The sequence below is a fragment of the Camelus ferus genome, chromosome 11 (genome assembly GCF_009834535.1).
Source record: "Camelus ferus isolate YT-003-E chromosome 11, BCGSAC_Cfer_1.0, whole genome shotgun sequence".
NCBI classification, from domain to species: Eukaryota; Metazoa; Chordata; class Mammalia; order Artiodactyla; family Camelidae; genus Camelus; species Camelus ferus.
In genome coordinates, this window is record NC_045706.1 from 13,593,286 (window position 1) to 13,607,705 (window position 14,420).

The window sequence follows — 14,420 nt, forward strand, 5'->3', positions numbered from 1 at the left end:
GATCACTATGAGTGGGTCAAAATAAGCCTTTGAGATCAACTGGTCAGGTGGAATGGTCGAGGGGAGAGTTTATTAGAAAATGGCTTATGTGAACCATGGAAATAAGTTGCTCTACCCAGCAGGAAATAAAAGGGAGGACTGTAGTTTTAAATTCAGCTGAGAGCTTTAGGTAAAATGTAGAAACGGGCTGGTGGAGGGTGGTGCGGTGGTGGGGAGTGAGAAGGCTGCTGTTGACAGGAGGCTGTTAAACGTGAGAGTGGATTATGAAGAAACGTTATGGATTTTCTGAAAAAGGGGGGAATTACCATCTGATGGCAGTGGAATAAGTGATTTATTCTTTTGACGTGTAACACCACAGCTCCCTGTCTCCCGAGCAATGCCCCATCTAGGAAGGAAGATATTAGGGACTAGTTGTTTGCTGAGCTCAAAGTCTCTGTTGACCTTAAAACAACTTGCCTGGAAGAAAAATGACCAAGTGGATATTTACTATTGAACATAATTTTCCTTAGGAAGTCTGCAACCCTATTAAAGATTAATAGGGGATCTTCTTTTCACATGTTTCTGCTTAGAGTCTGTTTGTGCAAGTCCAGGCTGTTACCATTCAGACATCCATGTGCCTTCCCACCCCCTCCCAGGGTGCAGAAACCAGGCTCTTTTAATGTGAAGAAGGTGAATTAACGTTCGGCTGAGCAGAGCTTGGAGCTCAGGTACCGCAGAGGTATTTAGGGCTGTCCTTTTGTGGGTGGAGGCAGAGGGGGAAGTTTTGCAAATTAGTAAAGTCAAGAGAGCCTGTGTAATTTTAACGTTTCATCTCCTGGGAATCCTTAAAGAAGCAAGGTTTGACTGAAGGAAGCCAGGCAGCATTTGGGATAATTTCTAGAATTTACCTGTGTTTCCCTAAAGTAATTAGAGTTCAGTTTCTCTGTCCATAAACATCGTGGTGCTGCATTTCTTTCTGAGGGTACTGACAGCATCTCCTTAAATTAACACAGGCCTGATGCCAGCCAGGCCAGCAAAAGATACCATGTAGGGCCATATGTAGCGACCTGTAGAATTGTCTTGACCTGTTTCCGTGGGTGGGATTCCACTGGCCTATGAAACCCATTTCTCTGCTGGAAGGTGTAGAGGGCTCACAGGAGAAATCTCTCTTTGGTCCTAATGGTAGGAGTAAGCCTGATGTTAATCGTGAGTTTATCGAACACATACAGACGTTGAACAGGTGGATTAGTGACCTCAGGACAAAGCATTTCATATGCCAAGTTATTAGCAGGTAGATTCTAGGGGAACTGTCAGTGTGGTCATCTCTACCCTAGGGCTTCATCGAGGTCTCAAGGTCGTGGCAGAACGGGAAGCAGCAGCATTGATGAGTTCTGTCCTCCCAGAGGAACCCAGAGCAGTTGCAGCAGATGACAGGTGCCAGCTACCCGTAACCCTCCCGTAACGCTTGGAAGGACTTTCTGTCATTCAGCCAGCCAGAGTAATTTACTTAATTTAAGCTTCAGAGAAGTTAAGGTATTTGCCCAAAATGTCATGGTTAGTAAGTGGTTGAATTGAAATTTACATCCTGGCCCGTTTTCAAATTCTGTACGCAAAACCTTTACTGAGTACTGCTTTTTCAGAGTGTTTTAGTTTTCTGTTGTTGCCATAACAAATTACTACGGATGGGGTGGCTTTAGACCACACAGATCTATTCTCTTCCAGCTCTGGAGGCCAGAGGTACTACCCGGGTCTCACCGAGCTGACGTGAAGGCGTCTGCAGGGCTGAGTTTCTTCTGGAGGCTCTAGGGGCGAGTAGACTTTCTTGCATTCGGCGCTCCTTCCTCGGCTCACGGCCCCCCTCCCTCCATCCTCCAGATCCGCAGAGGCCGGTCCAGTCTTTCTCACACTTCCATCACTCTGACCCCCTCATCCGCCTCCCCCTTCTTTTAAGGACTCTTGTGATTACATTGGCCCCACCTGGGTAATCCAGGATGCTCTTCCCCACCTCAGGGTGCACAACCTTGATCACATCTGCAGAGGTCTTTTTACTGTGACAGGTAACAGATTCTCGGGTTCCGGGGTCTGGAGCGTAGATATCTTTATGGCCCATTATTCTGCCTCCTGTAATAGTTTTTCTTCTGAGCATTTATCTCGTTTTTAATTTTCAGTATATCATGAATTGTGAAACTCGTTATTTCCCTCTCCTCCCAGTGGTTTCTCAGAAGCACGGAGCCGGATGTGTAGCTGTCACCTAGCCAGGGGTATGTGTGCGTTTTGTACTAACTGCACCACTGTCTCAGTCTTGGTCTTATCTTTCTATGGCCCCAAATAACCTTGCTAAGTTTTACATTGATTCTGTTGCATCAAAGCTGCATTTGAATGCATCTTGAAATTCCTTCCGAAGCAAGAGTGGGCATAAATTAATGAAACCATGGTGGGTGACCTTTGCTGTCCAGGGTTCCTGAACGGTTGACTTTGAGTGTCTTAGGTCCCAGGAAGAACTGTGAAGACAACTTCTGTGATTCACTCCTGAAGATGGAGGTGCCTGCAGAATTCTACGTGAAGTAAATTCACAGCTTGTTTGTCTGGAGTGTTAAGGTGGGGATTTGCCGGTGAAAGATTGGTTGAGCAGCTAGATTTCTATTTCTCCTAGTGGCCAAAAGTCACAAAGTGGTTACCGAAGTTTCCCTGAAGAAATGCATAAAAGACTTACTGGATAAGATTTACTCTTAAAAGAGTTTTAGCATCTTTGTCACAGACAGCCTTGGGATCTCTGAGAGCGTTAGGATAATTTCATCATCCAGAAGAATTCCCACTTTTTCTCCCTCCATTTCTTCCTGCAGAAGCAAGTACCACCAAAGCTAGATTTTCTGCGCCCAGTGGACGTGCTGTAGCACTGGATAACACAAAACAACTTTATCCGACTTGGCAACGCGGCACAGGGTTGTTTGTGATGACTTACAGGCTGCCTAGACCATGACCATCAGTGTGTGCACTGGGGGAATCTGCTGAGCCGGGGTGGAGAGAGGAGCCCCAGCTGAAGGGCAGCTCTGGGGCATCTGACCAGGGGCTGCAGAGAGCGTCTTCCAGGTTGGCATGGATCCCCTTGCCAAGTACCATAACTTGCTTTTCAAATTTGCCACCTAGAGATTAGCTGCCGAGCCCTGTCGGCCTCTCTGCAGATGTTGCTTGATGGCTGTCAGTGTTCACACGAGGTGGCTGGGTGAGGGATCCGAGACTGGTCTGATGCTGCCCCGGACTTCCCTCGGGGAGCTGCTGCAGTCGGATGTGATCAGAAAGGCTGAGGAAGCACTGCATCTCTGCCCTGCAGCTGCTTTCACCAAGCCCCTTAGAGACAGATCCACCCCAGGCAGGACACATGGACCACAGCGATGTGTGGCTCCACCTGTGTTCCCTGCACTCCTTCCTGTGGGTCAGGCTCGGAGGCCAGCGACCACAGCCTCCTGTGACCCACAAGCTAGGCCAGGGGCTGCCCAGGAGCCAGATGAACAACCGTAATAAGGGCCTCCCCAGGGTGGGTGGGGGTGGGGGTGCATTTGGGTAAAAGGGCTGTAACCTCCTAAAGATTCAGGATGAGGCCAAGCAGGGATTTCGGAGGAACAGGCATTGACTTCCACCTGGTCATGGGGGCCTTCCTGTCCCAGGGAACAGAAGCATCAGGCAAGTCTGGGAGGCTTCTTGGGCCTCGTCGCTCCTTTCCCTGCATGTGGCCAAGGCCAGGCGAAGTTGCTGAGAAGCGCATCTTCTGGGCAAGGCTTTCGTCATCCCAGCAGGTGTGGGAGCCCACAGCAGGGGGTTGAGGAACTCCGTGGAGCTTTGGGCATCTGCACCTGGCCTTTGCTCCAGAGGGGTCATGTTTGTTCCCAGGCAGGGGAGGACCAGGGCTTTCTGAAGGGCAGCCTGAGCCCCGCAGCTTCACAGCCTGTCCCCGGCAAACACTGGGTCCTTGCGTCAGGAAGCCACACAGTGTACAGTCCAAAGTAGGGAACAGCAAGGCGAGGAGACACCCCCTACAGAATCTGTTGCACGCAGGCTCTGATTGGCTGAAGGATGCTTCCCAGATGTGCTCTCCAGTAGACTGCCAGAGAAGAAGGGCTAAGGTAATTTACTAAAAACAGAGAGAGGAAAAATCTGTTTTGTGTCACTGTTCCAGAAAATTACCATCCGGTGCTGTTGCTTCACCATCCCAGGGCTGATATGGGCAGCATGTTTTTCCTAATTGATTTTATTCTGCGTAAGAGATTAGCAGTATTAACAAACTTACTGATATTTAGTCACTGGAAAAAAAAAAAAGTCTTTCCCCCCTAAGCCCCTGGGAAAAGTAGCTTTTTAAAAAAAATGCCTTTATCTATGAGCTCAAATGACTGAGAGGTTTTAAGCAACACCTCTGGATTCCTGGCTTCGGACCCATCAGATTTGTTTTGGGCAGACGTACTGCCTTCGGTTCTGTAGATTAGCGTGTACCGAGTACAGGCACACCTCATTTTATTGCACTTTGCAGAGAATGCATTTTGTACAGATTGAAGGTCTGAGACAACTCTGTGTCAAGCAAGTCTGTCGGCACCATTTCTCCAACAGCATTTGCTCCCTTCATGTCACTGATTAGTGATCTTCGATGTTATGATTGTAATTGTTTTGGCATTTTTAGCAGTAAAGTATTTTTAATTAAGGTATGTATACTTCTTAGACAATAGTATTGCTCACTTAATGGACTGTAGTATCGTGTAAGCATAATTTTCATATACACTGGGAAACCAAAAAATACGGGTGACTTGCATTATTGCAATATTTGCTTTACTGCAGTGGTCTGGAACTGAACCCACAATATCTCTGAGGTCTGCCTGTGTGTAACATAGGGACCAGCAGAAGATAAAGCTGTATGTTTCTCTGTGTTGAGTTGCTGTGTTTTTGTTGTAAGAGCTTAACATTAGAATGGACCAGAAACTGAGGAGAAAAGATGAAGGGATGGAAAGTAAAAATGTATTGGGCAATATGTGTTCTAGGTTCTGAGCCAGGTGCTTTATGTAATTGTCACTTGGTCTCACAGCAGCCATTTAAAGCAATGCCAGATATCATTGGCCCCATTTTCCAGGTGAAGAAACTGAGGGTTGGAGAAGTTAAATACCTTGCTGAGGTATTTGACCATGGAAAGTAGGCTGGGATTAGAAGCAGGTGTGTGTCACTCCCAGGCCGTCATATTTTGGCTCCTCTAACTGACCCGCTGAGAGAGCTTTCAGAAACTAAATGGCTTGAATTGAAAACCAAGATTTTAAAACGTTAATGTTCACATTGGGTTCAGGTCAAGAACACCGGTGATTTCTTACACGAGCAGATTAATAAATGGAGACTGTTTCAAGGTTTTGGGTTTCAGGTGGGTTGGCAAGTCTTGCAGTCCCGGCTGAGCACCGGTATCATCTCGAAAGCCCTTAGTAAAGGGGAGCCTCCTTCATTGCCAGACTCACCACCCTCCTAAGCAGTGTTCCGTCTGCCTGCTCTGACCCCTACTGCATTCCTGCATTGCATGTAAAGTGCTCGCTGAGGCTGTGCCATCAGGGAACCCTTAGCGAGAAGATTTTGAAGAACAAGCTGGTCAGATGGCAGGAGGGACAGAGCAATTAGACACCTGAAGACTTGAACAAAATCCCAGGGAAATTAAAGCCCAACACCCTCCTCCCTTTCCCCTTCTGGAGCTGTTAACAGGCAGTTGGTGACCCTTCTTCCAGGGAAGGCCATCTTCCTCCACTTACAATGTGACAGTGAACAGGACCTTCACCTTTCTGGCCCTCAGCTTTCTTGTGTGTGAGATGAGGGGATCCACTAGAAAAATCTGATCTCTATACTCAAAGGAAACCAAATGCCTTGACACTAAAATTATCTGTAATGGTAGAATAGAATCAAGGGTGAAAATAATAATCATGCTTCAGAAAGAAGTGTTCTGTTTTGTTTTTTTTTCCCCAAGTAGCTTCCAGTGTCCAATAGTATTTCTGACATGGAAGGGAAGTCCAAGAGCTGAGTAAAGCAACATATTCAGGAACTCTGCGTAGTTAGTGTTAGAGCCTGGATCTCGTTCAGGATCTCACAGTTTTTAGTCCAGGGCTCCATTCCACCAACCACACAGCTTGTGTCCAAGTGTGGAATTTGCCCTGGAAAAAAAAAAACATTTAGAGGATTAGGATAACCCAGGATGAGTTGAACTGGGCATCATTACTAGTATGTTTTCTACCTGTTCATCGTAACACGATTTTCCTCAAAATGTTAACAACACAAGTAGGTAGATGATTTTTCCTCCACTGTCAAAAGACCATCTGCTGTTTGAGAAGACTCTCCTAGATTTTATCATTATAATCATTTTTCTATTTCCAGTTAGCAGCATGCTTCCTTTCATACGAGATCTTCTGCACAAACCACTGTTTTCTCTTCAGCAGATTTCCTGAGGCCAGCTTGGCATTTGCCGGCATTTTCCTCCTCTTTAAGGGCGGGAAATTTCTCTTTCTGAGGGAGATACGTTTCTACATTAGTGCCTATTCATTTTCTTTTCATTTTCTCTGAGAGAAAACAATCAGGTTCATCACTGCTGTCGTCATGGAGATTTCTGGTCTCCAGAAGAAATCCAATTGTGGAATTTCTTTGCTAATCCCACACAGGACATGTAAGCCTTCTTGTTTGGATCACTGCAGCCTGGGCTGGGGAAGGAAGCCATTGACACAGGTTACAGCGTGATTCTTAACCCAGGGTGGGAAGGAGGGCATGTGCGGGGGGGGCGGTCCTGGGATGCGGGGGCCGGCAGGACTGCAGGCGCTCACACTCTGGTTGGCCACCGGACAGATGAAGATCTGGGGTGCACACAACCCGCTAGACACTTGGCTCCCCTGGCACCGTGAACTCAGCACAGCCACAACCCACCTCACTCTCTTCCTTGCAGCTCTGTCCTCTTCTGTGTCCCCGCCATGCTGCGTGGCACCACTGTCTACTGAGCTGCTCACGCCAGATTCTGCCCCCTCCTTTCTGCAATCTTGACTTCCATCCCAGCCTTCCCTCCGCTCAGCCATCCTCCTCCCCTCCTCCCTTTCTGGCCCTCTTCTCTTCTGTACCTCCGCTGGCTGCAGCCTCCCGCATAACTGTCCCTCCTGCCTTTGGCCCGTTTCTGGCTCTTCTCATCGTGGCTAGAACAGGGAGGGCACAGAACAGGTCCGAAGCAAATCTTTGCTTAACAACTGGGAGACCCAAGAGTCTTCCTGCTCTGCAGATCTGATCGCGTTACTTCTCTGTCAAAAATCCTTCAGTGGCTCCCACTGCTTTTACAGTAAAATCCAAACCCTTAGGTCATTCGAGGTCCTTCGTGATCTTGCCAGCACGATCTCCTGTCACTCACCATTTGCATCCTTTGGCCCGGCCATCTCAAGTGAACGACTAACAATTTTATGGATGATGTGTGTGTTAGGTGTGGTGGTTGAGGATGTTCTCAGGCTTTGGAGTCCCGCCGAATGTGGTCCTGTACCAGCTTCACCACAGTGCTCTACAGCCTGGGAGGAATTACTTAACCTCTGTTTGCCTCAGTGTCTTCATCTGTGGAATGGGGATGCTAGTATCACCTACCAAGGTTGTTGTGAGAATTAAATATGTGAATCCGTGTCAGACACTTAGATCCATGCTTGGCAGGTACAAACACCCCGTGATTGTTACCCTGAGATTATTATGAACGTGGTTACTTTATCATATGCTTGTGGGTGTGCCTGGAGTACCCTCTTCTGCCTGGAGTACCCTCTTCCACATTTACCTGCAGGATCCTACCCTTCCTTCAAGTCTCAGTCTCAGTATTACACCTGCTCTGAAATCAGCTTCTGTTCTTAAAAGCTTAAGTTTAGAATCAGAATGTGTGGTTTTAAATCCTGGCTCTCCTACTCACTATTTCACTCTGGTCTAAATTTGCTAAGCTGTGGTTTCCTCCTCTGTAAAATTTGGATAATAAAATAATGGTCCCTACCTTATGAGAGTCGTCAGAAAAAAATGTAAAGTACATGAAGACATACTTAGCATATACTAAATACTTCATCCACGTTAGGTGTCATTTTTATTAGCAGCCTTTTTTACCTTTTATCAAAAACTAGCCACTGTTGCACTGTAAGCTTTTGTTTCTCTGGGCTTCTAGGGGGCAGGTTATTTGAGTTCAGGGACAGGGAACTGATTCATCATCAGTCAATGGAACGGACAAGAAGTCAGCTCCTTTGTCAATTCACGTAATCATTTGCACACATTGCTTTAAGAGACTTCAGAGGACAGAGGACTGTTGTTGGGATGGGAGGATCTTTGGGGAGGTCTGTTTTCTTTCTTTGGAAGATACTGAGGACTGGGGGTTAATTTACTACATTATTTCACATTTCATTTGAGACAAAGGTGGTTGGGGATGGGAGGGGAAGGCTGTCCAGGAAGTGCCAAGAGAAGACACATTGGGACTGACTACATCATGCTGGTTTTTAAAGAGTGTTGTGCCAGTAAATATTTAACAACCAGCTCTCCAAGAACAGCACAAGGCCCTGATTTGTAGTGCTTGCCGATTATCATTGTGTAAAAACTCCCACCAAGGCCGCTTTCAAGCTACCACTGTGATGTTAACCGACTCGCGAAATTCCTGAAAATGTCCCCAGCCACCCATAACGAGCTGGCTCCCGCACGCTGCTGCATAAACTTCTTCTTGCTTCGGTTTTTCTGTCTGGGAAATGTGAATCCTATAAAGTGGCTATCCTATCTCCAAGTATAAATGTCTGGTGGAGGTGGGTCAAAGGTGAAGGAACCCGGGAAATGTTAGTGTCGTCGTGATGCATGTGCTCACGGTCATTTTGAAACTGTTTCCATCCGCTGGCTGATTCTGTCTTAGGAGTGGAATCTGTGCTGACAGTCTTGTCTCAAAAAACCAGCCTGTCCGGGATGATGCTCAGAGCAGTATATCTAGTTTTATCCTCCCAATCAGGGTTATGTTCTCTGCAGCAGACTGACTCAATTAGGCTTCCATTCCAGAGTCCAATTGTGAGTCAATTCTGAGGTTGTTAAGCAAAATGAGTCTGGTGGCATTAGCCTCGTGCTGGAGGATAGTAATCCGCATCACGGTGCTGTTCAGTTAATAGTCTGCTCGAGAGACTGCGAGTAACAGGAGACTCGGAGATAGCACGACCTTTCGTCCATCTCTAGGGGACGGCCGGGAGCGCGGGGCTGCCGGGTCAGAGAGCTGATCAGGTTGCGTGCAGACCTGGAGCCCCAGCTGCCTGCACCACAGTTGGCTTTTGCAGAGTTAGAAGCCCGGTGCCACTAGATCATTAACTTTCATGACCAGGAAAATTCTTCTGAAATTAACACTCAATCCAAGCTGGATGCCGTTGGTGCCAGTTGAGTAAGCCTGGGTCACCTTTGGGGATTTCCTCTGAAAAATAAGTCCTTTAACCAGGCTACAGAAAATGACCAGGTTTTATGCCCTTCAGTGTGTTCAATTAGAGTCAGAAAACAGCAGCGAGGCTGGACCGTGGGAGAGATCCAGGCGCACCCACAAGCCTCATTTAGAGGATTTGGCCGAGCCACTTAGCTTCAGCACATGTCCCTGCTTGGGAAGCGTTGTAAAGGGACTGTCTGAGGAGTGTCAGGTGCTGTGCAAAGAAAATAAAGCCGAGCTCCAGCACCTGCCCCCGGGAGTCACAGTGATGGAACCAGGCACTCGACATACGGAGTGTGCAGATCGGCACAGACAGGCAGGTGCAGACACGCCTTGTTCACAAGGGTTCCAAGAGCGCCCCATCCTGCAAGAACACTATGCAGCCTTTGCAGTGCGCTGTGAACTTAGATAATTTCATCAGGCCTTTTAATCCCCTTCCAGTTAAAGTTGCAGGAAAGGGACACAGAATGTGCTTCCTGCAGGCCCTTCATACACCTCTGTGATCTGCACACGTCCGTCCTCCCTTGCTCTGTCCCACCAACGCAAGCTTGTTTGTATCACTAAGTATGCTCGGTAAATACAGTTTCCTGGGTGGAAAGAAGTGAAAACAAGCCTGGGTATGTTGGCTGCCAACCCGAGTAAGCAAAAAAGGAGAAAGCTGAGACAACCATTCGTTGTCTCCCACGATTGCCAGATTATCTCAGTGCTCTTGAAGTCCGTTGTGTTCCTCACACAGAAACAGAACTGTTGTCTGCTCTGTTGGATGATGACCTCAGAGGTGGCCCAGCGCTCATTCAGGATTTCTCCAACAATATCCTCTTCAGATTAAAAAAAAATAGCCAGTTGGCCACAAAGAGCCCTTTTCCTCCCCAGACCAGCGTTGTCTGTGGCCCATCTCCACTTCCGGGTCTCTGCAACTCCACCACCATCCAGGGCTTCTGGGTGGACTGCATTGGCCCCTGGAGGCTTCCAGAATCGCAGGCAGATGCTGCTTGTTGACCAGGGGACCCGCTACACCCAGTCAGACAAAGAAACCGCACCCAGAACCAGCATCACCCTGTCCTCCTGCCATTCCTTCCCTTCGGTTCTGGGAAGGCGAGCTCCTCAGTATCACTGGGCTGGAATAAATTACTGCCCCCACACACACACTGCCCAAGCCGGGGTGGTGGATGAGACATGACTTATAAGACAGATACACATATTTTTAAAGCCACTAGGAATTACGGGAGCAGATGGGCTGTAGGATCTTATTTTGATGCCAGGGACATGTTTCTGTATAAAGTAAATATTTTCCCAGTGTGGATCTCCGGTGAGTGCGTGCAGAACCATATTTCCTAAAGATGCAAATAAGTCTAGTCAGAAATAAATATTGAATGGAAACTTCAAAGCATCTTGATTTCTCCAGTTATAGGCCCTGAAGACTTCTCTGTGAAGAAGCAGACACAGGTGGGTGCAGGGACGGTTTGGGGGGGGGTTGTGTAAGAGAGGATGCTAACACTTTGAGTTCACGTTTTCTGTATTTTGTCTGTGTGGAAAAAAGCCTATCAACAAAAGAATAAAGGAAAAAAAAAGTGTCTGTCCACAAGCTTAGGATATTTTAAAGCACATCCCCCACGCCCTTTTTTCCTGTTGCAGATCCCGCCTGGCAGATTTTTTCACCAACTGCCAACCAGAGTCAAGGTCTGTCAGCAGCTGTCTGAAGGAGAACTACGCCGACTGCCTCCTCGCCTACTCGGGGCTTATTGGTAAGACTGGGGAGAGAATGCGGAAGGGAGAAAAGTCAGACTCCTTCCATTGTAGCCCGCTGCTCTCTGTGGATGTAAAAAGCTCCTAGTAGCCCTCTGTGCTGGTGTTTTGATGTTGGGCCCTTTAGGACTTGCTGGTAAAAAAAGGAAAAAAAAAAAAAGCTAATGGATGCACAGAGGCAGGAAGCAGGGATTATTAAGGAGCAAGAAAGCAGCAAGTGTGGAGACTTGGGAAGCACCTCAGTTAGAGAACCGACCACATGGCACAGAAGTAGGGGGAAAAGCGTGGGGGAAGAGGAGAGTGAGTCAAACCAAGTTAATTGAATTAGGGAACTTTGGAGAAAGGGAACTTGGAAGTCATTCAATCTGGGGAAATCAAAAGGGCTGTTTCCCAGAAATGGGATTCCTGTTTGCCATTATTTTTGATAATTCAGCTCCTGGTGGGTACGAAGGGGTCTGGGTAAATTTTTTCCCCCTGAGAACAGACTGGAAGGAATATTTTCTGTCTTCCAAGACCTGAGACCATAGAAGAAGCAAGTTCATGGCATTCAGGAGAACCATGCAGTTAAACGAGGCACCAGTGAGTTGGAAGAGGGACAGAGTGAGGCAGATTCATGCCAAGGGATAAACGGGCCAGGCAGGAGGGAAGGAGGAACTGCCGGTTCCGGGCACTGCAGGAGCCTTGGTGGCAGGGCTCTCTCATGACTGATGTTAGAGAAGGAACACAGAGTGAAGGCTGTGGAAGGATGAGCGAAATCATGGTTGGCAGAAGCGTGATGGCTCAGCCAGGGTGTGAGCTCCTGCCAGCATCACATAAGTCACCAAGCAGGAATAACGTCCCACCAAGAGCGACAGCACGGACCAAATTCTTTGTCACTGGAGCATCTTCAGCAAGAACCACTGGGAAAAACCAAGGATACTTAATGCAGGGACACTGCAGGTGCCTGCACACTCCTCCCAACGCTGTCTGCAAGGATTCTAGTGCTCCCTTGGGTAGTACCTTTCACCAGGTAGTACCTTTCACTGTTCTTACGGTGTGTCCCATGAGCTCATCTTCCTGCAGTCAGGACTCTAAATTTGCATTCACTCTCTCCTCTTCTTAAGTAGTCTCTAGTAAGGATTACTTATCAACTGTGGAATTTCAGATTAAGAAATAATGGAAGTAATTAAGGTGTGCTCATTGTAAAGAATTAAAAAAAAAAATACAGAGAAACCCAGAGGAGACAATGTTAAGGATCTTCTGCCCCACTCCCGGATGTAATCACTGCTAACACCTTAAGTCCGTACCTTCCAGGCGCACATGCTCATTAAATCCTCTACGAGGGGCGAAGGCACAGAGCTCCCAGGCACTCCTGGCTTGGCAAACTGTTACATACCTGAGGAGGATGAAATCCTCATCATTTAAGGGACCAGCTGGTCGAGACAGTGCATTCAATGGACCAAAGTTTATTTCTCTCTTGGGTCCAGATCTTTCCCTCTACACTGGTCATTGGGTTCTAGCTTCTCTCAGAACCAAGCTTGTTCCTACTTCTTCCAAATGGCAGGGATCCATTATGGCGCCAGGCATACCATGGGTGCTTGGTGCACATACTCTAACCGTCTCACTCAGTGTTTGAGGGGTGCCCGCTCCCTTCTCGCCCAAAGTTAAAAGCTGCTTTCTGCTGTGGGTTAATGTTTTCATCTCAAGGTATAATGGGACACGATGTAGTTCAAGTCAGCAAGGGATGTAGGGCAAAGAAGATATACCCTTGACCCAGAAGAGCTTAAAAATAATTTTTTTTTCTGTTTCTGAACCAAATATATCCCGTGGCTCACTGGACTGCCTATTACTTCTTACTTCCATAAAATATATAAAAACAGAAGGCTTCTTGGCATGAAAAGGCATTGCCTGGTGTGAACCGCCCAGGAGAAGACATTTGGGTCCTATTAAGTATACATGCATTGTTTATCTGTGCCAGGACAGAACGCATCAGGAAAACAATGAATACAGGAAGATGTAGGCAAGAGAGACCACCCAGCATTTCTCTGAGGACTTTTGAGGACCACTGAGACAATACTCTAGGAGCCATGGGCTTAGAGAATTTCCACTGTTTGTTTCCGATTTCGTCACAACGTGGAAGACTTTATGTAAATCAGTTGAGAGTCTGGTGAGCAGAGGCCTCTTCATATACATTCAGGATGCTGCGTAACCTATAAGGAGAGCTTCTCAGCTTCCCTGTGTTCCTCTGAAGGAGCCATTTGCTTCCGAGGGAAGTGGATTTCAAAGTCCTGAAAGGATTTTTAAGATATGTAAAACCAGCTCTATCTATTTATAAAGATTAATGACATTTTCAAGAAAATGCAAGGGATTTGGCAACTCATGCATTCCAAGTTAATTCTCTCCTCCTCCACGACATGCATACCATTTGTGCAGAGAAAAATACCCTAAGTGCAGCCCAAGGAGTTCTGTTCGAATTTTTTAAGTAAATGTGTAAATTATTTTATGTGCTCAAGAGAAATTGCCAAGAAAATGCATTGCTTAACATAATTTCCCACTCAGCAAACACAATGTTTGTAATTAGCCACGGTGCATCCGCTGTCAGAAGAACATTTGTTTCTTTCTAGGCTGTAGAAAAGTTTATATCATCACACAAGATTAAAATGCCTGCCTTGTTTTTACTCTTGTAGGTACAGTCATGACCCCCAACTACATAGACTCCAGTAGCCTCAGCGTGGCCCCATGGTGTGACTGCAGCAACAGTGGAAACGACCTGGAGGAGTGTTTGAAATTCCTGAATTTCTTCAAGGACAACACATGTCTCAGTGAGTTTGGAAAAAATAGGCAACAAATATACAAACATGTCTTCCCCTCTAACTTCAAGCTGTACCTTCACGTTTCTTGCATCTGCCTCCTCCGTCTCTCTGTCTCTCTTTCCCTGATGGCGGATGGTGAATCCGGCTCCTTTTGGCCCTGCTGCATCACTCAGCAGGGACAGAGCAAGCCATGAACTGGGTGCTGCCAAGACAGTGCGTCTAGAGCCCGAGAGAGGGAGAGAGTGAAACCACTGAGAGCACATTATGTGGGAAAGAACACTTCTACCCACAGATGAAATTTTGATCTTGGCAACCAGCGCCGAGTCAGTTCCAAAGGCTCTTAAAACCTGGGCGGAATAGACAGTGGGAGAAGCTCAGACAGATTAGATGGGGGTAGGCCTCCGAGGGCTCCCTGAGAAAAACGAGAATGTTAAACGTCAATAGTCCCCTGGATGTTCGGG

At 47.2% G+C, this 14,420-nt stretch overlaps 1 protein-coding gene across 6 annotated transcripts in view; it reads left to right on the top strand.

Annotated features, from left to right (window-relative positions):
• GFRA1 (GDNF family receptor alpha 1) overlaps positions 1 to 14,420 on the top strand; it is a 195,229-nt gene that overhangs the window by 150,861 nt on the left and 29,948 nt on the right. For all 6 annotated transcript variants that reach the window (XM_032490828.1, XM_032490829.1, XM_032490827.1 and 3 more), the window contains 2 exons: positions 11,057 to 11,166; positions 13,834 to 13,968. In XM_032490828.1, the coding sequence (XP_032346719.1) occupies positions 11,057 to 11,166; positions 13,834 to 13,968 (245 nt within the window). The remainder of the gene's footprint in view (positions 1 to 11,056; positions 11,167 to 13,833; positions 13,969 to 14,420) is intronic.